The following is a 26,574-nucleotide window of genomic DNA, read 5'->3' as shown; positions in this document are numbered from 1 at the left end:
AAAGGGCACCCCTCTAAACTCTGATGGTAAATAAATAATATTAACATCATGAAGTAGAATGGTGGTTGCCAGGGGCTGGGGGGAAAGGAGAACGGGGAGATATTGTTTAATGAGTATAGAGTTTCAGTTTTACAAGATGAAAAGAATTCTGGAGGAGAATGGTACAACATTATGAAGGGATTTAATACCACTGAACTGTACAATTAAAAATGGTTAAGATAGTAAAATTTTATATTATGTGTATTTTACCACAATAAAAAAATTGGAAAAAAAAAATCACATCATGAATGAGACTGAAGCAAAAGTTATCTTATTTTTTTGGCAGCTGGCTCATAGAGGGGCCCAAACCCTTGACCTTGGTATTATCATCACCATGCCCTAACCAACTGAGCTCACTGGCCAGCCTAAGGCACTTTAAAAAGATAGAATATCTCTCAGGCCAGGAAAGCCCTGGCTATAGCCTAATTAGTAATATTAATAGTAGGGCTAGCCACTTAGCTCAGTTGGTTAGAGTGCTGTGCTGATAACACCAAGGCCCAGGGTTTGATCCCTGTACTGGCCAGTTGCCAAACACAAAACAAAACAAAAACGGTAGGAAAACGGTCAGTATGGAAATCCGGAAAAAGGAGACTCAGAGATACAAGAGACACCAGAGGAGAGATGACCAATCTAGGGACCACAGAAATCCAGTCACTTGAGAACCGTTTTGTTACAGAGCAGGGATGATTTATCCGCATCACCATTTCCTAAAAGAAGTATATCTCTCAATTCTGAACCTGTCACTCTGACAACATGCTCATGCAGAGACCTCTAGACAGGTGATTTGGGGTGCAGAATGCTTTGCTGTTTAGAGGGAAGGGCACTGGGAAACAGGTGGGTATAGTTTTTGTCAATGAAAAGAAAGATTAACTTTTGTGAAAAGAAAAATTAACCTTTGTAAATTAATGAGATGGCATGCTGGTTTATACATATTGTCCCTTCTGTTCTCAGTCTGGTTATTAGGAGTCAGTTCTCCTCTCTCTGATCAGCTCACAATTAACTTTATGGATGTAAAAAATTAAAGGCAAAACCCTCAACAATATGACCTACAGATAAATAAAATGACAGTTTAGATGACCTTTCTGGTTAGCATGTTATCACTCTCCCAAATCACAACAGGGTAAAATTCATTGATAAAAAAGCAAAAACATCAAAAGACTACAAAAATTTTTTAGTGATTTTATGTTTTCAACGGAATAACAGTAACAAAAATATCAAAAGAGACCTCATTAAAAGTATTTATTCTCAGTATAGAGAACATAATTTTAAGATTCTATACTATTCATTTTTCAAAGTCTTCCAAGACTTTGAAAGTGGAATCAGAAGAGGAAGAACCAAAAAGAAAAAAGGTAGTGAATTCAATTTTATTTATAGCAGATTTTTAAATAAGACTGAGTATGTCCATGAAAATTTTCTGAAAGGAACAAAACATCCATCTTGTTGCAAAGATTAAGGCAGTCAAAGGAATCTGAAAAACACTGTTCTATTACAACAAAGGAATCTGAAAAACACTGGTTCTATTATCAAGTCTGCCTGCCTTAATGTATTCCAAGCTCCTGGTTCCACTTTGTATTTCAATGTAGAAATTTAACAATGTTGGTAATCAAGTTATATTAAACACTCCATGATAATTCTGGGGAAAGGGAAATCTCTGTTTTGTAAAACACAGATTGAGTCAAATGCTTTAGGAAGTTCTGGTCAAAACATGGTCCTCTATATTAGACCCTAGAAGAAATCATTCAGCTCCTTCTACTGCTGTCGTGGACACAGGCTTCACATAGTATGGACCTTCACTCAGGTAAGTTCTAAGCCTCAAATAATTTGGGTTCCCAAAGATTTCTGCAATTGTTTTAGAGTTGGCGAGTGCTTTCACCAGTTCATATTTGGCATCCTTTGAAGTTTTGTCATGCTCCACCGACCGGTCCACCACATATTCTACAAAACCTGGACTGTTAAACATAAGTTTCTGAGCCCAGGGTTGGTTTGCAATGGCCTGAAATGGAAGGCAGAAAGAAGACAATTCTGAGCCTTAAGAAGCTACGGTTGTTAGTGGAATGGCACAATACTTAGAAATGTGGCAACATGAACCTTAAAAATGTTGCCTTTTGCCTAAGCAAATCCCTCCTGAGAATCTAATTAAAGAAAATAATCCTAAATATTAAAAAGCTTTGTACACAAAGATGTTAATCACCATGTGAAAGTTACATATAAATGTCTAATAATGGGGGAAATGGTTAAATAAATTATGGTATATAGTAATAAAAATTAACAAACATTAAGAATGTTTACAAAGAATAGGTAATAACGTGGGTAGATCTGTTATATGAAAAAAGCAGATCCAAGTTATACACCAGGTATTATTACAACAGTGGAAACATAAAACTGGAGAGGAAAAGACAACCTTAAAGACATTCTCATACACGTGCACAAGATATTTTCAAGAATGTTGTAGTATCATTTGTAATAGATACTATCTAAATCTTCATTTATAGGAGAATGATACATTGTTGCTATCCAAAGAAATACTGACTTTCTAATTGCCTCTTTAAACACATAAATTTTAAAAACATAATGTTGAAGAGAAAAAGCAAATTGCAAAATGATATGAACAGCACGATGCCATTTACAAAGTTTAAGAATATGTCAAATACTGTATTTGGTTTAAGGATACATACAATATGTAGTAGAAATATGAAATCACGTATGGGCCTGTAAACCCTGAATTCATAACCATGATTACATCTGGGGAGGTTAGAATAAAAATCGGTTTGGGGAGAGGTAGCAAAATACGACTGTGTTTGAAATATCTCACCAAAAATAAAAAAGAAATACTAAAACTAAGACTAAAAGGAAATACACCAAACAGGTACAACTTTATGGAATTTTAAAAAGTTCTACTTCTGTCTTTTCCAAATTTTAAAATCATAAGCAATGTTTATAATGTTTTTTAAAACCTCACTATTACATTTTAATGAAGAACAAGTAACAATCAAATTTGTAGCCTAGTTTCTTCCTCTCAAAATGTGTTCTACAGACCAGGAGCATCAGCATCACCTGGGAACTTGTTAGAAATTTAGGGTTTCAGGCTCTATCCCAGAACTACTGAATCAGAATCTAAATTTTAACAAGATCCCTAAGATTAATGTTTGAGAAACACTGGTCTAGTTAACAATAATAGCCAAGGATGAAGGATGGGCTGAAATAAAAATGGCTGTACCAACCAGTAAATCAGAAATTATCTCCATATCTGTGGCCAACTAAGCAGAGGATAACGTAGAAGAGCAAAAACAAAATAAGTAATGAAGACACCAATGCAGTAGCCAAAACAGCCGTCCGATACAGTGACTATTTAAAAGGGTGAAGCAGTCTAAAAACAAATGTTCTTGCGTCCTTCAAGACCCAGATCATGTATCACATCCTCAGGAAAACTTTCCTCTCCATTTGCCTTGTTCCCTCCCCTCTAGGCCAAGTATTCTGCCTGAGATCCCATTATCGATAATATTACTAAAGCGATCACTACATTTCTATGAGCCTGGGCACCATGGTAAGTGCTGGGGCTACAAGGATAAATCAGATATGGTTCCTACTCTCAACAAACTCTGCCTAATAGGTGAGACAGATCAATAAATAAACATTTTCAATACAATATAATAAATAGAACACAGAGGTAATCCTTACCATAGCTGTAATTATACAAGTAACTGTACAATTATATTTATTGCCTTGTTCCCTCAATAGACAAGAAGCTACACAAAAGGAAGTATAATTTATTCACTGCTGTACCCCTGCACCTAGCAAAAAAAGGAAACTCAACAAATATCTGCTGAATGAATGAACAGATGCAATGTATGAGAGCCAACATGGTTTTAACTCCACCTTGTTGGTTTGGGCAAAGTGGGTTGAAGAGATAACTGAGCTAATCCTTGAAGAATGAATAAGAGGTTAACAAGCAAAGTTAAGGAACAGCGTTGAATGCAGAGAAAACAGCAAAGGTCCAGAGATATGAAATAAGCAGTTTGGTATTATTAGAGCATTATGTGCCAGAAGGGGGATGGCAAGAAATAAGGCTCAGGAAAAAGACCAGGGCTGGATCAGTAGAGGGTGGCAGACAAGGAGTGTGGAATTAATTCTGTAATACCACAGAGCACCCTGTTCAAACCTCAAACAGCACCTAATACCTATTACTGAAACAATATGTTTACACATCTGTCTCCCTCATTAGTCTCTAAGGTAGCAGAGGGCAGAAACTGTACTATGCACTTGTGCATCTGCAGAGCATGGCATAGGGACTCATGTCAGTACTCATGTGCTGAACTGGCAGAGTCCAAGAAGGACCTATGGAAGGAAGAGAAGAGAATACGTACTGTAAACACTTTTAAGGCAGCACAGTGTAGTTCAGGAAAGGGCTGATTACTGATGCCACGGAAGAGCTCCAGCGAGTCTCGAGACAACAAGGAAAACCAGGACTCTGTCATCCTCAAGAGGTCATCAGTTTGCTGCTCAGGCTACAGAACAGAAAAGAAAAATCTCATGACAAGGTTAACTTATTTGAAGAAAAGTACTCATTTGGAAGTCAGGAAACCTGGGTTCTGATGGCATTCTGTCATTAATTTGCTGTGATCTTGGCTAAGTCTGGAGCACTCTTCCTCAAACCCAGCCCAGACCTTTCCCAGTTTTTCTTTTTTTTTCTTTTTGGATGGGCTTGATTAAGCAATCTCTAGAGTCTCTTTAGTTCTAATACTCTGTGATTTCACTTTAACTTAAAAATGTCACTAGTCATATAATGAGGATTATCTTCTTTTACTAAAAGTTAAGAAAGACAGCATTTATTTGGTCAACATTTATATCAAGTTAACTAGTATTATGTTGATTCATACAGATTTATTCTCCCAAACATATCCTGTGGTCCACTAATTTCCCAATCTACTTACTGGTAAATACAGAAGAGATGAAATTGCGTCCAAACATCTAATTTTTAGCTCTGTGGAGGCATTCTTTGCTTGATGTCCTATTCTCATGAGCAAGCGTTCAAAGCGAGTTCCTTTCAAGGATGACAATGAATTTTTTTTTTTTATTGTAGTAAAACATATGTAACATAAAATTTCCCATTTTAACCATAGAATTCAGTGCCATTACACACATTTACATTGTTGTGCAACCATCACCACTCCCATCTCCACTTTTTCATCAATCCAATCTGAAACTGTACCCATTAAACATTAACTCCCACTCCTCCCTACCCTGATACCCTAGAAACCACTAATCTACTTTCTCTATGAATTTGACTTTTCTAGGTACCTCATCTAAGTGGAATCATACAATATCTGTTCTTTTGTGTCTGGCTTGTTTTTCTTACTGTAATGTCTTCAAGGTTCCTTCACGCTGTAGCATGTGTCAGAATCTCATTCTTAAGGCTAATATTCCATTCCATGCATACACCACATATTGTTTATTCATTCATCTGTCAATGAACACTTAGTTGCTTCCATCTTTTTGGGCTATTATATATAATGCAGTTATGAACACGGTGTACGAACATCTGTTTCAGTCCCTGCCTTCAATTCCTTTGGGTATACACCTAGAAGTGGATCATATGGTAATTCTATGTTTAATTTTTGAGGAACTGTTTTCTATAGTGGTTGCACCTTTTTACATTCCCACCAGAAAGCACAAAGGTTACAATTTCTCCACATCCTAAAATCTGTTACTTTCTGGTTCTTGGGTTTTTTTTTTTTTTTTTTTTTTTTAAAAGTAATAGCCATCCAAATGGGTGTGAAGTTAAAAAGGAGATTTTTTAAGTATGCTTTCATATACTATGACCCCTACCAATCTGAATAAGCATGTAGTCAGAGACCAAGTGACAGGCCTAAAACACAATATATGCAATGTGCATAGATAAAGTATACAGGACTGGAATCAAATGATGTGAGTAGCAGCTGCCCCAGTCTGCAAAAGCTCAGAAAATGTTATTAATGCTCTGAATTTTAGCTACTTTATCTGTAAAATGAGATAAATGTATGTTCTTTGCATGATTGTAAAAGGATTATGTCATAGGTAAAAGCGCTTTAAAAAGTATATAAAAGATATCAGTTGTGACACACAGTAGCATATTAATTTTCCACATATACTTCACAAGGGTTTTAATAATAGTGCTATACATTATTTTTTTGTATAGAATTTGTTGTGCTTTTAAGACATTCATGGATGTGCCATAAAAGTATCTTTCTTAACATAAAATCCTGTAACCAACTTTGTTTCCTTTCCTTCCTTGACATTACAAATAAAAAACAAAATTTCATTAAATACTCACAACAACCCTTAGTAGTAGCTGTTATATCCTTTTTATAAGTGCGGAAAATGAAGCCTAGGGAAGTGAAGTGAGTATATCAAATTCAAAAAGCTAAGTCAGTGTTAGAACTGGAACATAAATCTAGGTCTTTCTGACTCCAGCCAATGGTTTTTGTACCATGAATACTATTCAGGGAAGATGTACAGGGGAAATGGTGTTTGGTCCAAATTGGTTGGTAGAGCCCTAAACAATGAGAAGTAAAAAAGAAAAGATTTTCAGTAGTATTTTTGTAAATAAAAATTTCACAAATACTTTCAGAGATCAGTCCACGGTTATGGTTAAGAAGATTACCACTTGTGGAAGCAGAAACCTATTTAAAAATATAGGTACACATATTGCCACCCCCCAAAATAGTTTCTGCAATGCAGTTAACACACCAACAAATGAACTTATGTATTGAACCCTTCTCAAAAATTAAGATATCCCTAAAGAAAGCCAAGACAAGTCATACCAACCTGTTTTCTGTAACACCTGTTTTCCTTCAACATTGGATCCTAGAACTCCAATTGTGTCTACTGCTACGCCAATCATGGTGGGGTCCTGACTTTCTGCCATTTCAAAGACTTTTTCCACAAAGACAGGATAACGCTCACAGATCTGTTGAGGACTATCCATGATAGCCAGGTTTCCAAAAAACTTCACAAATCCTAAAGATATTTACAAAAATACGGTTTAATAGAGGACCAAGACAGCACAAATTGTGGGCCCCTATGTCTTCTCAGGAAGAGTAATAAACTGCAGGCTAGAAAGAGGATAAAGGTTAGAGTAGTGTGTTGCCTGGAAATCAGAGAGGACATAAAGAGTTACAAAGGGCCTGTAATGTGTGGTCCTGAGAGAACAGAAACTCCAGGGTGTCAATGGAGCTGGGTTCAAATACTGAAGTACTGTCATATGCAAGAGGTAGAACAAAGAAAAAAGACCAGTAGACACAAATTATAGGAAGGCAAGTTCGGAGTCATTACAAGGAAGAAATTTTTAAACACATATGTTCATCAATAAAATAAGGCAGGCTACCTAAGGAAGGAATGTCTCCAATTTCTGGAAATGTTCAATAAAGACCAATCGACCATGACCTACAACAGAATATCTAGAATAGATCTACATTAGATAAAGATTCCAACTGAGAGATTTGATGAATCTGTGAAATATACAGTAAATGTAATTACTACTATTTTTGTTTCTTTTAATTGGGCTTCAAAAGAAAGCTATCCTAACAGTCTAAACAGCACTGATGATTCCAGAAAATGAGTCGACAATGCCTGGCTTCCACGGCAGTAGATGCTACTTTGTTAAGGGGCTATCAGTATCTTGTCTTTTTTTAAATAATTTTTTAAAATTGGCCAACAAAAATTGTATATATTTATCATGTGCAACATGTTTTGAAATAAAGATATATTGTGGAATGGCTAAATCGAGCTAATTAACATATGCCTTACTTCACATATTTTTTTGTGGTGAAACCACTTAAAGTCTACTAAGCAATTTTCACCAATACAATAAATTGCTATATCTTCAACTTATTCCTCTTAACTGAAATTGTGTATCTTTTGGCCAATATCTACCCAACCCTGCCCTACCCAGCCCCTGTAATCTCTACTTCTGTGTCAATTTCTTTAGATTCCACATATAAGTGAGATCATGTGGTATTTGTCTTTTTGTGCCTGGCTTATTCACTTAACATAATGTCCTCCAGGTTCATATATATTGTTGCAAATGACAGGACTTCTTTCTTTTTTTAAGGCTAAACAGTATTCCATTGGGGATGTATACCATATTTTTTTATTCCATTCATCCACTGATGGACACTTAAGTTGTTTTCATATCTTGGCTACTGCGAATAATGCTGCAATTAATGTGGAAGTGCAGATATCTCTTCAACACACTGATTTCATACACTTTGGATACACGCACAAAAGTGGAACTGCTGGATCATATGGCAGTCCTATTTTTGATTTTTTGAGGAACCTCCATACTGTTTTCTATAATGGCCGTACTTATTTACATTTCCATCAACAGCATGCCAGGGTTCCCTGTACTTCGCGTCCTCACCAACACTTATCTTCAGTCTTTTTGATATTAGCCTTTCAAATAGTTGTAAGGTGATACCCCACTATGGTTTTGATTTGCATTTCCCTGATGCTTAATGATGTTGAACACATTTCATATACCTGTTGGCTGTTTGTATACCTTCTTTTGAGAAATATCTATTCATAGCCTTTGTACATATTTAAATAAGGTTGTTTTTCTTGCTATTGAGTCTCATATATTTTGGATATTAAGCCCTTATCAGATGTATGGCTTGCAAATATTTTCTCCCATGACATAGGTTGCCTCTTTACTGTTTCTTTGATCATTCAAAAACTTCTTAAGTTTGATGTAATCCCTTCTATTTTGCTTTTTTTGCCTGTGCTTTTGGAGTATATACCAAAAAATATTTGCTAAGACCAATGTAATGGAGCTTTTCCTTTACATTTTCTTCTAGTAGTTTTACGGTTTCAGGTCTTCCATTTAATTTAAGTCTTTAATCAATTGTGAGTTAATTTTTGTATATGGTATGAGATAAGGGTCTAATTTTATTCTTCTGCATGTGGACATCCAGTTGTCTAAACACCATTTATTGAGGAGACTATCAACTTTGTGTTGTTGGCATGTTTGTGGAAAATCAATTGAGCATAAATGCGGAGATTTATTTGAGGACTCTTTATTCTGTTCCATTGATCTGTGAGTCTATTTTTACCAGTGCCATGCTGTTTTGACTACTATAGCTTTGTAGTATATTTTGAAGTCAGGCAGTGTGATGCCTTTAGCTTTGTTCATTTTGCTCAAGATTGCTTTGGCTATTTGGGGGCTTTTGTACTTCCATATGAATACGAATTTTAGGACTTTTTTTCCTATTTCTGTGAAGAATGTCATTGGTATTTTGGTAGGGATTGCATTAAATCTGTAGATCACTTTGAGAAGTATGGATAATTTAACACTATTAATTTTTCCAATCCATGAACATAAACTATCTTTCCATTCATTTGTATCCTCTTCAATTTTTCTTTCATCCATGTTTTGCAGTTTTCATAGTAGATATCTTTCACTTGGTTAAATTCATTCCTATTGTAAATGGGATTGCTTTCCCAATTTCTTTGTCATATAGTTCACTATTGGCATATGAAAACGCTACTGATTTCTGTATGTTGATTCTGTATCCTGTAAACTTACTGAATTTATTAGTTTAACAGATCTTTGGTGGAGTCTTTAGGGTTTTTTATATACAAACATACCTCCTTTTATTGTGCTTTACTTTATTATGCTTCACAGATACTGCATTTTTTACAAATTGAAGGTTTATGGTAATCCTGCATTGAATAAGTCTATTGGTGTCATTTTTCCAACAGCATGTGCTCACTCTGTGTCTCTGTGGACACATTTTGGTAATTCTCACAATATTTCAAACTTTTTCATTGTTATTATATCTGTATGGTGATCTGTGATCAGTGATCTTTGACGTTACTGTTGTAACTGCTTTAGGGTGCCACGAACCATGCCCATATAAGAGAGCAAATTTAATAACTGCTGTGTGTGTACTGACTGCCCCCCGGACTGCGACTGGCTGTTCCCTCATCTCTCCCCCTCTCCTTGGGACTCCCTATTCCCTGAGACACAAAATTTTGAAATTAGGCCAATTAATAACCCTACAACGGCCTCTAAGTGTTCAGGTGAATGGAAGAGTTGCACTTCTCTCACTTTAAATCAAAATTAGAAATGATTACATTTAGTGAGAAAGGCATGTCAAAAGCCAAGATAGGCCAAAAGCTAGGCCTCTTGCACCAGACAGTTAGTCAAGTTGTGAATACAAAGGAAAAGTTCTTGAAGGAAATTAAAAGTCCTACTCCATTGAACACACAAATGATAAGTGAAACAGCCTTATTGCTGATATGAAGGAAGTTTCAGTGGTCTGAATAGGAGATCAAGCCAGCCACAACATTTCCTTAAAAGCCAAAGCCTAATCCAGAGCAGTGCCTCAACTCCCTTCAATTCTATGAAGGCTGAGAGAGGTAAGTAAGCTACAGAAGAAAAGTTTGAAGCTAGCAGAGGTTGGTTCATGAGGTTTAAGGAAAGAAGCTGTCTTCATAACATAAAAGTGCAAGGTGAAGCAGCAAGTGCTGATATAGAAACTGCAGGAAGTTATCCAGAAGATCTAGCTAAAATAATTGAAAAGGTATTAAACAACAGATTTTCAACGTAGATGAAACAGCCTTATATGTATTGGAAGAAGATGCCTTCTAGGACTTTTATAACTAGAGAGGAGAAGTCAATGCCTGGCTTCAAAGCTTCAAAGGACAGGCCAACTGTCTTGGTAGGGGCTGATGCAGCTGGTGATTTTAAGTTGAAGCCATCGCTCATTTACCATTCTGAAAATCCTAGAGCCCTTAAAAATGATGCTAAATCTATGCCTATGCTCTATAAGTGGAAAAACAAAGCCTGTATGACAGCAGATCTGTTTACAGGATGGTTTACTGAATATTTTAAGCCTGCTCCTGAGAACTACAGCTTAGAAAAAAAGATTCCTTTCAAAATATTACACTCATCGATAATGTACCTGGTCACCCAAGAGTTCTGGTGATGTACAAGGAGACTAATGCTGTTTTCATGCCAGTTAACATTATATCTATTCTGTAGCTCATGGATCAAGAAGTAAATTTTGACTGTAAAGTCTTATTATGTAAGAAATACATTTTCTAAGGCTATAGCTGCCATTAATAGTGATTCCTCTGATGGATCTACATAAAGTAAATTGAAAACTCCTGGAAACAATTCACCATTCTAGATGCCATTAAGAACATTCCTGATTCATGGGAGGAGGTCAAAAGAGAAACATTAACAGGAGTTTGGAAGAAGTTGATTCCAACCCTCATGGACGACTGTGAGGGGTTCAAGACTTCAGTGGAGGAAGTTAACTGCGGATGTGGTGGAAATAGCAAGACAAGTAGAATTAGAATGGAGCCTAAAGATGTAACTGAATTGCTGCAATCTTATGACAAAACTTTAATGAACGAAGAGTTGCTTCATATAGATGACCAAAGAAAGTGGTTTCTTGAGATGGAATCTTCTGCTGGTGAAGAAGCTGTGAACATTGTTCAAATGACAACAAAGGATTTAGAATATTACATAAACTTAGTTGGTAAAGCAGTGGCAGGGTTTGAGAGGATTGGCTCCAATTTTGAAAGTAGTTCTACTTTGGGTAAAATGCTATTAAATAGCATTGCATGCTACAGAGAAATCTTTTGTGAAATGAAGTCAATTGATGTGGCAAACTTCATTGTTGTCTTAAGAAATTGCCACAGCCACCCCAAACCTTCAGCAACCAACACCCTTATCAGCTGCTATCAATATTGAGACAAGACCCTCCATCAGCAAAAAGATGACAACTCGCTGAAGGCACAGATGATTGTTAGCATTTTTTGGCAATAAACTATTTTTTTTTTTTTTTGCCTTTTTTGTGACTGGCACTCAGCCAGTGAGTGCACCGGCCATTCCTATATAGGATCCGAACCCACAGCGGGAGCGTCGCCGCGCTCCCAGTGGTGCACTCTCCCAAGTCGCCACGGGCTCGGCCCGGCAATAAACCATTTTTTAATTGAGGTATATACATTATTTTTTAAGACATAATGCTCTTGCACACTTAATAGGCTACAGTATAGTATAAACATAACTTTTACATGCACTGGGAAACCAAAAAATTTGTGTGACTCACTTTATTGTGATATTCGCTTTAATGCAGTAGTCTGACACTGTACTCAGCAGTAATCTCTGAAATAGGCCTGTATAAGATCATGTCTGCAAACAGGGACAATTTCACTTCTTCCTTTCCATTTTAGATGTGTTTTATTTCTTTTTAGTCCTAGCCTAATTGCTCTGGCTAGGACTTCCTTTCTACATTGAATAGAAGTAGTAAGAGTGGGTATACTTGTCTCATTCGTGGTCTTAGAGAAAAAAATTTCAACTTTTTCCTGTTGAGTATGTTAGCTGTGGGTTTGTCATATACAGCCTTTATTGTATTGAGATATATTCCTTCTATACCTAATTCCTACTCTTGACCTAATTTGTCAAGAGCTTTTAATTATGAAAGGATGCTGAATTTTGTCAAATACTTCTCCTGCACCTACTGAGATAACTATATAGTTTTTGTCCTTCATTCTGTTCATGTGGTGCACCACATTTATGGATTTGCATATGCTGAACCACCCCTGCATCCTTAGGAAAAACCCACTTGACTGTAGTGAATAATCCTTTTAATGTGATGTTGACATTGGTGGCTATGGGTATCTTCTAAAAGGAACTGACTCTACAGAAAACAATGCCTGACCTATCCTATCAGAGACAACTCGGAAACAAAACATGCACCATCATTTCCACAGGCATCAATGTTTCTTACCTGGCAAATAAAAGCTGGAGAAAGGGTCTGAATCTGCCCCAACAATTATATTAGAAATCTGGTCAATTACTCCTTCTTGAGCAAGGTACTGTCGTCCATGCTGGGTATATGCCAGTGATGTCACCATTTCTATACAGGTGGCTCTAAAACGTAGAAGGAAAAAAATGAGTTTTGCATCTGACTAGCATAGTTTATAAGTTGCTTTCATATAGGTTATCTTATTTAATTCTTCTCACCAAATCTGAAAAGTCAAAAACCTTGGCTCTACTTTTCCAGGCCAGGAAAGTTGCAGTGACTTAACCAGAATCATATTGTTATTACAAGGCAGAGTTTAGAATTAAATCTTGACCTTTTGACTTGAGGCCCAGTATTGTTTCCAATAAAACCTAGCTGCTTCCTAAGATTTTTTTTTAAAACTTCTGTTTTATTTTGAAATATCAAACACACACAAAAGTAAAGAATAGTACAATAAGTCCTCATGTACCCATAACCCTGATTTTACAGTTATCAAGATTTTGCTCTACTTATTTCATTTTTTTCTACATTTTTTGCTAAACAATTTTAAAGTGAATCCTAGTCATCTTGTCATTTATCCCTTCACACTTCAGTATCCATCTCTAAAAACACAAATATTTCCTCACACAATTATAATCCATTACCATATATTTAAAAATTAAAAGTAATTCTTTTGTATCATCTAATACCCAACCATGATCAAATTTCCCCAAATAACTAAAAAATGTGTTTTTGCAGTTGATCCTACAGTATTTTAACTGACCATTTATAGGTTTTTTCTGTCACAAAATTTGATACAAAGCTGAAAAATAATTCAAATTAATTTCCTCATTAGGCTGAGATACTCAAATGCTTTGAAACAATGTATCTAGCGACATACAGGTTTAACAAATTCAGTCATATTTAAAGAACATAGGACAATCAGATCACTTAAGATAGGAAAATAAAAGCCTATATACACAAAGATGATAACTACAATGCTATTTTAACAGCAAAATACTTGAAGCAAGCCAAAAATTTAACAGTAAGGTTGTGTTAGTAAACTGTGCAATATTAACAAAGAAACATTTGGCAGATATTAAATGGGATTAGGGAGTAGGAGCAATAGGGGCCAGGAATAGATTAGAACAAACATTTCTTTGATGACTTATTTCAGCCATTGTATTGGTTTCCATGGTCAAACTCCCTTAATCCTCATAATACCTTCTTTATAGAATTGTTATTGTTCCATCTGAGAGATAAGGAAACAGAGATGCAGAAAGGTGACAATAATTTGTCCAAGGTCAAACAGCTAATAAGTAATAGAGAGGCATGCAACCCCAAGTCTTCCTCATTTTCAAAAGCCCAAGTTTTTTCTAACATACCAGAGTGCTGTTATTTAAAGCCCCCCAAAATGCATATGGCAGTTAACATGTGATTGCAACTTTTTAAGAGCACACACATGCCTAGGGAGGGGAACACAGTCACTCAAAAGTAGTTGAATTGTCATGTGGGGCTTCTTTGCTACGTTCCAATATGTTGTCACAATGTAATTTGAGCAATTTTCTAACACTCCTTCTTCAGTACACACATCAGTCATGACACCATAAGCCAGGCACAGGCTCTAATAGGGAAAATCATGCTAAGTCCCAAGGTTGTTTCCTGGCCCTTCAAAGGAGGACATTTTGCTTTAAAAACTCTCAGTCAACACACCTGACCAACACATCCTCACCAGTCAACTCTCTCAGGAGCTGGGTTACCAATCCACTTGTGGTACAGTAGTTCAAAGATTCTGGTGACACAGAAGAAATCTCCACAATTAGCTGAAAGAAAAGAACAGGAAAGGGAAAAGTCAAAATAGTCCCAAACTTGTTAGATCTCATTTTAAGTTAAATGCAGGACTAGATATTTTATATAACTGAATTTTTAGAAATCCATTATTTATCTCTACAAGTAGGAAAACTTCATTGAACACATAAGAAATTACTTTGGCACAGAAATGTTCCATTACATATAGGTGTATCTGCACTTCCCCCCCCCCAGATAATCATCAATCAGGCTACAAAAGCTTGAATCAGTAATAACAGATTATAAAAACCATTGATTAATTCACTCATGCATTCTGTCAGTCAGTCATTCACTTACTCATTCACCAAGTATGTCCTGAGGGCTGACTGAGAGATACAGGAAGACAGTGAAGGATTATAAGCAGAAAAGTGACAGAATCAGATTTGGATTTTCAAAAGATCATTCTGACTACATGTGAAGATAGATCAGGGATGACAAAAACAGATAAGGGCAGACCAATTTGGATACAAATACAGCAGTCCAGGAGAGTGACACCAGTATGTTAAAACTTATAAGATGTAATGACTGAATGGATATGTGGCAGGGATAACAAGACCTCATAAAGAAACAACTATGTAGACTCTGAGGCAGGGCTGCTTTATTGCTGGTTTGTTTTTTTTTTAAGTCAGGGGCACGGGGTAGATGACGAAGATCAGGAATTTGGTTTGAGCATGAGTGTGAGGGGCCTAGAATATGTCCAAGAGGCTGAGAGTGAGTAAGCGAGTAAGCAGTTGAATATGAAGATTGAGCTCAAAAGAGAAGTTCTGGGTTCGAAGTTTATGTTTGAGAGTCATCATCACATGGGGGGAACTGAAATCCTAAGATGAATTGCCTAGGAATGAGTACAGAGTAGAGTGAGAGCAGGGCTTGGGACTTCACCTTCATGAACTCCAACAATTAAAGGTCCAAAAGAGGATAATGAGCCAAGAGACTGAGAAGAGACAGAGAGGCAGAAGGGTAGTGTGGTATCAAGACATGCAAAGTAAGTGTTCTGAAGAGGAAATTGGACTGCAGAGGGTTCCATTTTGAATATGCAACCTATTAAAGTGTGTGGTCTTGGGTCAGTTACTTCATCAATAATGAGGTTAATGATGATAACATACAAGGTTTACTGTGAGAATTAAAGATAATACATGTGAAGATTTTAGCATAGTGCTCAGTACAAAACCGGTGTAAATAAGAGCCATTTCTTCTTTTTACTACTACTACTAATCTCTTTAAAGTCTGGTTTCAATGGTATCTCCTCAATATAGTACTTATACTGCACTGTAAATATTTTTTATATGACTGTCTCACACAGTAGGTGGGAACACATCCCTATATTAGTACGGGCCTAACACATACTACACACTCAATAAATACACATTATATAAGCCATCTTGTCTTCCAGTGTAAGCCTTACTGTATTCTGCTTTGTAAACATCAGAAAGTGTGTTTTTAGTCTTACCTCATACACTCTGTATCGAACAATGTCATTTGTTTTCATAACACTTTTCAAATCATCCAGCAGATTACTTTCAAATAAAGCCTCCAGTCCAGCTTGGGTTAGTGATATTCTTGACAGGGATTTGATGGCCTTATAAGAAAGGAAATATCCCTTAAGTCACAAAAATATAATAGCCACAAAAATATAGAATATTAATATATACTTCATAAGAATGATGTGGAAATTAGTGCATGAAATGTACCTTGCCCAGTCAGCATTCACTACGTTTTAATTGTTATTTATAATTGGAAAAGATACACGATATTCCCTATAGAATATAGATTATGTAAGTTTTGCTTCTTATCAAGCAACCCAGTGTAAGGCCTATGAGGTATACTGTAGATATATGTGCATAATAGAAAATAGAAGGGGTTTACTTGTATTTATCTGACAACCATTTATTTATTTGACACCATCCACGTGAGATTGCAAATTCAATTACACAAATCATCCATTCTAAATCTTCACCTCTCAATTCATTAGTGTCATGTAGGACACTAATAGCTCTGCATGTTTAAGTTGATGGTTCTAGTAGACTCACCGCTTTAGCTACGGATAGATTCTCTCCACCAATGCAATAAATGATTTGTTTTAGTAATTCAGCATTATTTAGAATCTCAGTAACAGCATCAGAATTTTCAACAATTCTTCCTACCTGAGAGAAAAAAACAATCAGAAACACTCTCCCAACACAGGACAAATAAGAACACATGGTAGTCAAATATCCACAGTGTGCAGTTATTTTAGAAGTTAGTGATTACAGCTACAAGTTATTAAAAATCCAAAATGACCCAAATTCATTAAAGCCAAACATACATACAGTGTAGTCACATCTTGGAAAGAAAAGAAAAAAAAACAAAAACAACAACAACAATGGGTAAAGAGCTGAGATAGCTTAGGGAGTAAATCCCATTTCTGTCCATTTTTAGCCACACTGACCTTGGGCAAATTAAATAATTTCTTTGAGCCTAATTTCTTATCTGTAAAATGGGAATATAATACTTAATTCTGGGACAGTTATGAAGATTAAATGAGAACGAACAGGAAAAGCACAGTGTCTGGCACATAAATGGTCAATGAAAAAATCGATACCTTCCCTGTTTATTGAATAAACACTTCAGAGGAGAAAAGGAAAAGCAGTGGTTGAGTATCTACTGGATAACTAACTGCTTAGCTCCTAACATTTCAACAAGATGATCCTTAGCAGCAACTCTTCACTCAAATAGTAGGACATTTTGGTTATCAGAATGATGTTACTGCCTTAATTTGTTGGTTTAGTGACCTATGCAATAGCCCTTGGTTCATGCCACTATAATAGGACCTAACATGGCAGAGTAGCTGTTTGAACACATGGGGATCTTTCTCTCCAGACTAGGAGTTCCTTGAAGGGAAAAAATTGGTTTTATTTAGCTGGTAACTACAGCTGCATATGTCACAGTGCCTGCTGTAATGGATTGAATTATATCTCCCCAAAACTCATTGAAGCTTGAGTTGTGTCCCCCAAGTTTTATGTATTAGAAACTTAGCTCCCACTGTGACTGTTAAGAGGGGAGGAAATCCTATATGGTAATTGAAAGGTAGAGCCTTGAAGAGATGATTGGATTATAGGACCGTGCAGTAGTGAATGCATTAATAATGGTGGTCAGGGGTGTGGTTCTGAGGGTTTTAAAAAGAGAGTGATTGAGGAGGTTACTCTCTGCTCTCTCTGCTCCGCCATTTTCACAATGTGATATCCTGCCATCACTGTTGCCACCAAGACCTTCACCAGCTCTGTTCCCTGGACTTTGGACTTCCCAGCCTCAGAAACTGTAAGCAATAGATTTCATTTTTCTTTATAAATCACCCAGTTCCATTCATTTTGTTACAAGCCACAGAAATGGACTAATACCCCTGCCATGTAAAAGGAACTTAGTAATTCATGAATGATTCAGATAGTATGGAAATTCTTACTTCAACTTGTATCTCCCAGGTTATAGTTAGCTATGCATACTAGAATAGACACTCCCTAAAGACAGAGAGAGATTGTGTTTTTCGTCTCTCTGTCTTTGGTACCCAGCAAAGAACCTGGCACAGAGTAGGTGATCAATGTTGGTTCCTTCTTATATATGCTAATAATATTTCATACCTGAGACAGAGTAAGGATTTTTACAGAATCATCAGGGTGAGTCAGTCCCCTCTGCAGGTCAACCTTGAGGTTCCGGGCCATGTGAACTGGCTCCACAGCTTGGAGCAATCTCTCCAGAATGGATACACACAGAGTAGTCTGTTCCCTAAAAGAGAAAACCATAGATCTCATTAGTTCACATCCTATCAGACAAGAAGTAACAACCTTATAATAGCTAAAGCTTGGTTCAGTGAGGATCTCCTCCACATAGACTACTCTTTGAAACAGAAGCTTCTACTCATTTATTAATAAGCTTCTACTCACTTATTTTGCTAAGTACCTATCATGTGCCATGCCTGTGCTGGGACTACAAAGAAGGATAAGATATATTCTCTAGCCTCAAGGAACTCAGTCTAATGGAAGATACAGAAAAATTAAAAAAGCAACTGTAATCCAAGTAGATAAATGTTATAGGTTAGGGCTAGAAGCCATGGGAGCTTAAAAAAGGAACACAAGGTACAGAGAAGGCATCCCAAAGGGGTAACACTTGAACTAAATTTTAAGAAAAAGTAGGAGCTATCCAGAAGAAAGGTGTTCCAGGCAGAGAGAGCAGCAGCACATAAAAGGGCACAGAGGAATGAGACATAGTGCTATACTTTCAAGGAACAATGAGTAGCTTGTTATCACTGGGGTCAGAGTGGGGGAGAGGTGGGGAGAAGGTAAAAAGGTGAAAGGAATGGCAAGCAATGAAACTCAAAAGATGCACAGAAACCAGATTCTGATAGGTCTTTTATGTCATGCTTGGAATTTAGATTTTTCCAGAAAAGAACAGCAAGCCATGAAGTAATTTTAAACAGAGAAGTAACATGATGAGATCTGCCTTATAGCAATCACTCTGCATCTGTGCTAGAGAGGAAATTTTCAATTAGAAGGCAGTTAATGGTGAGAGATGATGAAGTGAATCAGGAGAAGCAGTGGGGATGGAGAAGAGGGAAAAAATTCAAAAGCTATTAAAGAGGTAAATTAATCAGAACTTGATGACTACCAATTATAAATACAAAAGGTGTTTTGAGAACAATTTCCTTATTTTTAATAGATAGTACAAATAAATGGGCTAATATACTGCTAACGGGGGTATACAATTAAACTGACACAACCTTTCTAGAAAGTGATTAAGCAATACAAATCAAAAGCCTTAAAAATGAACATACCCCTTTAACTTAGGGATTCCACTTTGCATAACTGAGCCTAAGGGAGTAATTACGAATGTTTTTACACAAGATAATTGAAAACATATGTTCACTCAAAAACTTGTACATGAATGTTCAAAGCAGTGGAAACAATCCAAATGACCACCAACTGATGAAGGTATAAATACAATGTGGTATATCCATACAATGAAATATTATTCAGCCATTAAAAGAAATGAGGTACTGATACATGCTACAACACGAATGAACCTTGAAAATATTATGCTAAATGAAAGAAGCCAGATGTAAAAGGCATCCTTTTGATGATAATTCCAGTACTTTACTTAACTACTAATAGCCTACTATTAGGTAGGCTATCTAATTTTTGGATTAGTTATGTCACGCAGTAATGACATACCTACCCAAAAATTTTTCAATATTTAAAAAGAATCTGCATATAAGTAGACCTGTGCAGTTCAAACCCATGTTGTTCAAGGGTCAACTGTATATGAAATGTACAGAACAGACAAATCCATTGAAACAGAAAGTAAATTCCTGGTTGCCAGGGACTGGCAAATGTCAAAACTTGTCAAATTGTACATTTTATTTTTATTTTTTTGGAGGCTGGCTGGTATGGGGATGCGAACCCTTGATCATGGTGTTATCAACACCATGACCTAACCAAGTGAGCAAACTGGCCAACCCAAATTGTACATTTTATTATGTGTAGTTTATTTTATTTAAATTATACCTCAATAAAACTGTTTTTTTTATTTTATTTTATTTTTAAAACAGTGGTAGGTAAAACTGCGTAGTGCACAAATTTCAGATCATAATGGCCTTCTGATACCAACAAGCCAAAAAGTTCACTTATAGTCAATCTCATTTGATTCCCATGTTGCAAAGCAGTAATCTTATGACTTACTCTGAAACCAGATAGGTGAAGTGACTCACAGGAGGCACAAGTCTGTGGCACAACCATGGATTTACCAGCTTTTATTTACATCGAGGAGCATATTGGGAGACATCAAAAATATTTACTTTAGGGGCCGAGCCCGTGGCGCACTTGGTAGAGTGCTGCGCTGGGAGCGCGGCGACGCTCCCGCCGCGGGTTCGGATCCTATATAGGACTGACCCGTGCACTCACTGGCTGAGTGCCGGTCACGAAAAAACGACAAAAAAAAAAAAAAAAAAAAAAAAAATTTACTTTAGGAGTGTGATTTTAATAGTTTTAGGGAGTTATTAAGCTTAATTACTGCTCTATATAACACCTGAGTTCTTTTGAGATGTAAATAAAATGATCATTTGAAGGTGTCCTAAGACCCCAATTCATTAACAGAAAATACATATTTTAACAGTAACTTGTATCTGTAGGATTTAAATAAAAACCCATTTATCTCTTAGCTGCCTTGAATAAGATCAGAATTCTGTTTTCCTGTAAGATTTTGCTGCCTCACAAAATTAAAGCACGATCTTGTTTCACACTTAAAAAAAAAACAAAAAAAACTTAGGCCTTACTCTCCCTCACACAAGCGCCTGTCAAGATTCTAGATTTACATCTACAAGATCAGAGCCTGAACCAATATATAAAAAACCTGTGTGGTTTAGCCAGGATAACAGCAATATATCTGAAGACTGCCAGTATAGTATTCCAGAGAAGAACCAGTCCCACAAATTGCAATTGGTATCTATTATGTATCCAGTTCTGAATTATCCTCTTTAAATTTTGCTTAAAATTGTTTCCTACAGCACTGCTCCTTCATTCAGCAAACAATCTTCTCCATGGACTCAAACTACCTTTCACTTCATTTCCTTTTGCATCTGTGCTGTAAACTTGCGGTAGGACCTTTGAAAGTCTCTTCATCTATAAAACAAAGAGTTGCACTAGTTGGCCTCTCTAAACTCTGTGTCTCATCTTTTATTAGGCATATATGATATCACGTGCTGGGCCCTAGGAGGGATGCAGATGTGAACAAAATATGGCCCTTGCCTTCAAAAAATTTACAAACTAAAAGTAAACACACACAGAACTATAAGACAATAGTATCAAGTGCCATTAACAGAAATAATAATGTCTCTTAGGAGATCTGAGGAGCACTCACTTGCAACTGAATTAATTGAGAAAGACTTTTTGGAGGTGACAGTTCTTCAGCTGGGCATTAGAGGATAGATACATTATGGAGAGAGAGGAGGCCGTTTCGGTTAGAAGAACTGGTATAAATAAAGTCACACTCAAGGGAAAGTAAGTGGGGCCACAAGGTAGCTGGAGCAGATAGAATATAAAGGAAATGGGGAAAAAAGATGAGGCTGGAAAAGTAGGATGGAAACATACTATAAGAAGCTTGAGGGCCGGCCCGTGGCTCACTCGGGAGAGTGTGGTGCTGAGAACACCAAGGCCCCGGGTTCGGATCCCATATACGGATGGCCGGTTCGCTCACTGGCTGAGCGTGGTGCTCACAACACCAAGTCAAGGGTTAAGATCCCCTTACCGGTCATCTTTTAAAAAAAAAAAAAAAAAAAAAAAAAAAGAAGCTTGAATTTCGGGGCCGAGCCCGTGGCGCACTCGGGAGAATGCAGCGCTGTGAGCGCGGCGACGCTCCCGCAGCGGGTTCGGATCCTATATAGGACTGGCTGGTGCACTCACTGGCTGAGTGCCGGTCACAAAAAAGACAAAAAAAAAAAAAAAAAAAAAGAAGCTTGAATTTCAGAATAAGTCGTCATGATTTTACACCGTTGGCAATGGGAAACCATGAAAGTAACTACAGCCAACTGACCCGAGAAGTTCACTGTGGTTGCAGAATGGGAAGGACTCGTTAGAAAAGAAAGTTTACACGTAATGAGAAGTCAGACTAATACAACAGACCTAGCAACAGGGAGAGAAGGAAGGCCTGAATTAAAGAGAGGACAAATAAGATCATAGGCAGATCTGAATAATGTTAACTAGTGAATGGAACAAAGAGAGAACATTTATAAGAAAGGGATGAAGCTTAGACTATCAGAGCCAAGAAAGCCCTGTGAAATCATCCCACGTTGATCCAAACAGTTCATTATCTTTTCAAGTAGAAAGGACACTGAAATTTATGGATCACATTTTAAACTCTTATAAATGATCAAATTATCAAATACAAAGTGTTTTAAATCAAACACTACAGATGCATACAAAATCAAAAGTACAAATTGTTGTCCTACTATTTTAAGTTCCATATTAACAGTTTCTGCTGTATCTCTGCAGATATTCCCAGTGTTATATGAGCCTGCTTCGGTATGTTGTGGGGTGGGGGATCATAATTTTTTAAAAAATCCACACTTAATGGGATCATAAACTTTTGCAATTTTGTTTTTTTCATTCAAGAACATATACCAGAGATCTTTCCATGCCCATATATAGACATCTACCTCAAAATCTTAGATAGCTGAATAGTGTTACAGCAGTAATAACTCATAACTTATTTAAAATCCCACTTAATGAATATTTAGGCGGTGTCTAGTCTTTTGCTGTCAAATACCATCTTTATAAATGTTCCTGTATGTACAGTATATTTTGTGCACGTATACCTGCATTGTTAAATTCCTGTAACAAGAATAACTGGGTCAAAAGGAAGGTGAACTTATTTATTTATATTTAGTTGACACATAATAACTGTACATATTTATGGGGTACAGTGTGATGTTTTGGTATGTGCACACAATGTATAATGATCAAATTATGATAATTAGCATATCCATCACCTCAGACATTTATCATTTTTTTGTGGTGAGAATATACAAAGTCCTCTCTTCTAGCTATTTTGAAATAAACATTATTGTTGACCACAGTCACCCTACTGTGAAATGAAACATTAGAACTTATTCCTCCTAACTATAACTCTGCACCCACTGACCAATCTCTTCCCATCACCATCTCTCCCAACTTCTCAGCCTCTTGTAACCACTCTACTTCTGAGATCCATTTTTTAAGATTCCACATATGAGATTATGTAGTATCGGTCTCTCTGTGCCTTGCTTATTTCACTTAACATAATATCCTCTAGGTTCATCCATGTTGCTGCAAATGACAGGATTTCATTCTTTTTTAAGACCAAATAATATTCCACTGTTAAATATACCACATTTTCTTCATCCATTCATCAGTTAATGGACACAGGTCGATTTCATATCTTGGCTATTGTGAATAGTGTTGCAATAAACATGGGTATGCACATATCTCTTTGATATACCGATTCCATTTCCTTTGTATATATACCCAGTAGCGGGACTGCTAAATCATATGGTATTTCTATTTTTAATTTTTTGAGGAAACCCTATAATGTTTCCCATTGTGGCTGTACTATTTTACATTCCCATCAACAGTGTTAAAGTGTTCCCCTTTCTCCACAGCTTCACCAGCATTTGATATTTTTTGTTTTTTTGATAAGAGCCATTTTACCTGGGGTGAGATAATATCTCATTGTGGTTTTGATTTGCATTTCTCTGATAATTAGTGATGTTGAGCATTTTTTCATATACCTGTTGGCCATTTGTGTGTCTTCTTTTGAGAACTGTCTATTCAAATCTTTTGCCCATGTTTTAATCAGATTTTTTGTTTCTTTGCTATTCAGTTCTTTGACTTCCTTATATATTCTGGCTATTAACCGCTCATCGGGTGCACAGTTTGCAAATATTTTCTCCCATTCTGTCTCTTCACTCTTTTAATTATTTTCTTGAAAATTGAAGTGTTGGCTGACCAGTTAGCTCAGCTGATTAGAGTGTTGTCTTGTAACGCTAAGATCAAGGGTTCAGTTCCCCATACCGGCTAGCCACCCCCCCAAAAAAAAATTGAAGTGGGGGGAATTCTTCTAACTCATTCTACAAAGTCAGCATTACTCTGATACCAAAACAGAACAAAGATACAACAACAACAAAAATACAGGCCGGTATCCCTGATGAACACAGATGCAAAAATCCTCAACAAAATTCTAGCAAACCAAATCCAACAGCATATCAAAAAGATTTTTCACCATGATCAAGTGGGATTCATCCCAGGGATACAAGAATGGTTCAATATACAGAAATCAATGAACATGACACATCACATTAACAAAATAAAGGACAAAAAAACATATGATCATCTCAATAGATGCAGAAGAAACATTTGATAAAATTCAACATCCCATCATGATAAAAACTCAACCAATTAGGTATAGAAGGAACATACCTCAACACAATAAAGTCCATATATGACAAACCCACAACTAAATCATACTGAACAAAGAACAGTTGAAAGCTTTTCAGCTAAAATTTGGAACAAGGCAGGGATACTAACATTCACCACTTTTCTTCAACATGGTACTAGAAGTCCTAGCCAAAGTAATTAGGCAAGAGAAAGAAATAAAGGGCATCCAAGTAGAAAAAAAGGAAGTCATACTGTCTTTATTTGCAGATGACATGATCTTACATGTAGAAAACCCTAAAGACTTCACCAAAAATTGTTAGAATTAATAAATTCAGTAAAGTTGCAGGATACAAAATCAACAGACAAAAATCATTAGCATGTCTATACACCAATAGTGAACTATCTAAAAAAGAAATCAAGAAAGTAGTCCAATTCAAAATAGCTACCAAAAAAGTAAAATATTTAGGAATAAATTTAACCAAGGAGGTGAAAGATCTCTACAATGAAAACTTCAAAATACTGATGAAAGAAATTAAAGAGGACCCAAATAAATAAAATGATGATCCTATATTCATAGATTGGAAGAATTAATGCCATTAAAATGTCCATACTACCCAAAGCCATCTACAGATTCAATGCAATCCCCATCAAAATACCAATGACATTCCTTACAGAAATAGAATAAAACAATCCTAAAATGCACATGGAACCCTATAAGATTAAGAAAAGATAGCCAAAGCAATCTTAAGCAAAAAGAACAAAGTTGGAGGCATCACACTATCTGACTTCAAAACACACTACAAAGCAATAGTAACCAAAACAGCATGGTACTGGCATAAAAACAGACACACAGACCAATAGAACAGAATAGAGAATCCAGCCCACCCCCCACCCCCAAAGGCACCAAGCACACACACTGGGGAAAGGACAGTCTTCACAATAAATAGTGGTGGGAAAAGTGGATATCTACATGCAGAAGAATAAAACTAGGCCCCTGTCTTGCCCCACATACAAAAATCAACTCAAAATGCATTAAAGACTTGAATGTAGGACATGAAACTACTAGAATAAAACATTTGGTTAAACATTTCATAATATTGGTCTTGGCAACCATTTTCTTGGATAAGACCTCAAAGCACAGGCAACAAAAGCAAAAACAGACAAATGGGAGTATATCAAATGAGAGTACATCAAGGCTTCTGCAGAGCATAGGAAGCAAAGAAGAGTGAAGAGAAAACCTACAGAATTAGAGAAAACATTTAGGATGTGAATTTAAGATGTTGATGGATTTTGCCACATTGCCAGAATAGGATCCCTTTTGAAGAGGAGGTAAAAGAATGTGTACTCATGGTTGAGAAGCAGGTAGGCAACCTTGCTTCCTCTTCCAATTCCTATTCCCAGGAGAAGGCAGTGAGGCTGGGCGACTGGAGAAAACTTACCCAGGAGCCCCCTTCAGAAGCTGGACTTGACCCCCATCTCTTCTCTCTCAGGCCAGGGTCCTTCCCTCTGCCTTTTCGGCTATTTTCTACCACCCCTGTGACTGGGAACATCACACCCCCAGCCCCAACACAACCCCATCTTCATACTTGAGGGTGCCCCTCTCCCGGCTCAAGTCCCGGGGTCCTCTCACCGATGGTTCTCGTTGAGCAGCGAGAAAAGCGGGCCGAGATGCAGCTCCGCCGCTCGCTCGCGCAGCTCGCTGAGCGGCACGGCCTGCAGCACCGACTGCAGCGCGCGCAGCTCCTCGAGCGGCGCTTCCAGCCGTGCTACCTCCCTCAGCAGCGCCAGCGCCTGCGCCGCCATCTTGCTCCCGCCCGCCGGGACTCGCCGCCGCCCGGCTCCGAGGGCGCTTCTCCGAGTCTCGCGAGATCTGCGGGGTGCAGCCTCCCTGACCCGGCTTCCGGCAGCCATCGCGGGGCCCCACCAATAGAAACGCGAGGCGGCTGCCCATCCTCGCGAGACAGCGTACGTCAGAGCCGCGTCAC

General features: G+C 37.1%; 1 protein-coding gene across 1 annotated transcript; it reads right to left on the bottom strand.

The window, feature by feature from the left end:
• Positions 1 to 1,395: 1,395 nt before the first annotated feature.
• Positions 1,396 to 26,423, bottom strand: PSMD5 (proteasome 26S subunit, non-ATPase 5). The gene is made up of 10 exons (XM_063082198.1): positions 26,220 to 26,423; positions 18,269 to 18,413; positions 16,685 to 16,798; positions 16,105 to 16,233; positions 14,523 to 14,632; positions 12,816 to 12,958; positions 6,844 to 7,035; positions 4,971 to 5,080; positions 4,404 to 4,544; positions 1,396 to 2,032 (listed from the first exon to the last, which is right to left on the bottom strand). The coding sequence occupies exons 1-10, from the start codon at positions 26,390 to 26,392 to the stop codon at positions 1,775 to 1,777; spliced, it is 1,515 nt and encodes a 504-aa protein (XP_062938268.1). The 5' UTR covers positions 26,393 to 26,423; the 3' UTR covers positions 1,396 to 1,774.
• Between the last annotated feature and the right edge of the window lie 151 nt (positions 26,424 to 26,574).

The sequence above is a fragment of the Cynocephalus volans genome, chromosome 17 (assembly GCF_027409185.1).
Source record: "Cynocephalus volans isolate mCynVol1 chromosome 17, mCynVol1.pri, whole genome shotgun sequence".
Taxonomy (NCBI): domain Eukaryota; kingdom Metazoa; phylum Chordata; class Mammalia; order Dermoptera; family Cynocephalidae; genus Cynocephalus; species Cynocephalus volans.
This window is presented reverse-complemented; position numbering and strand designations above follow the sequence as displayed.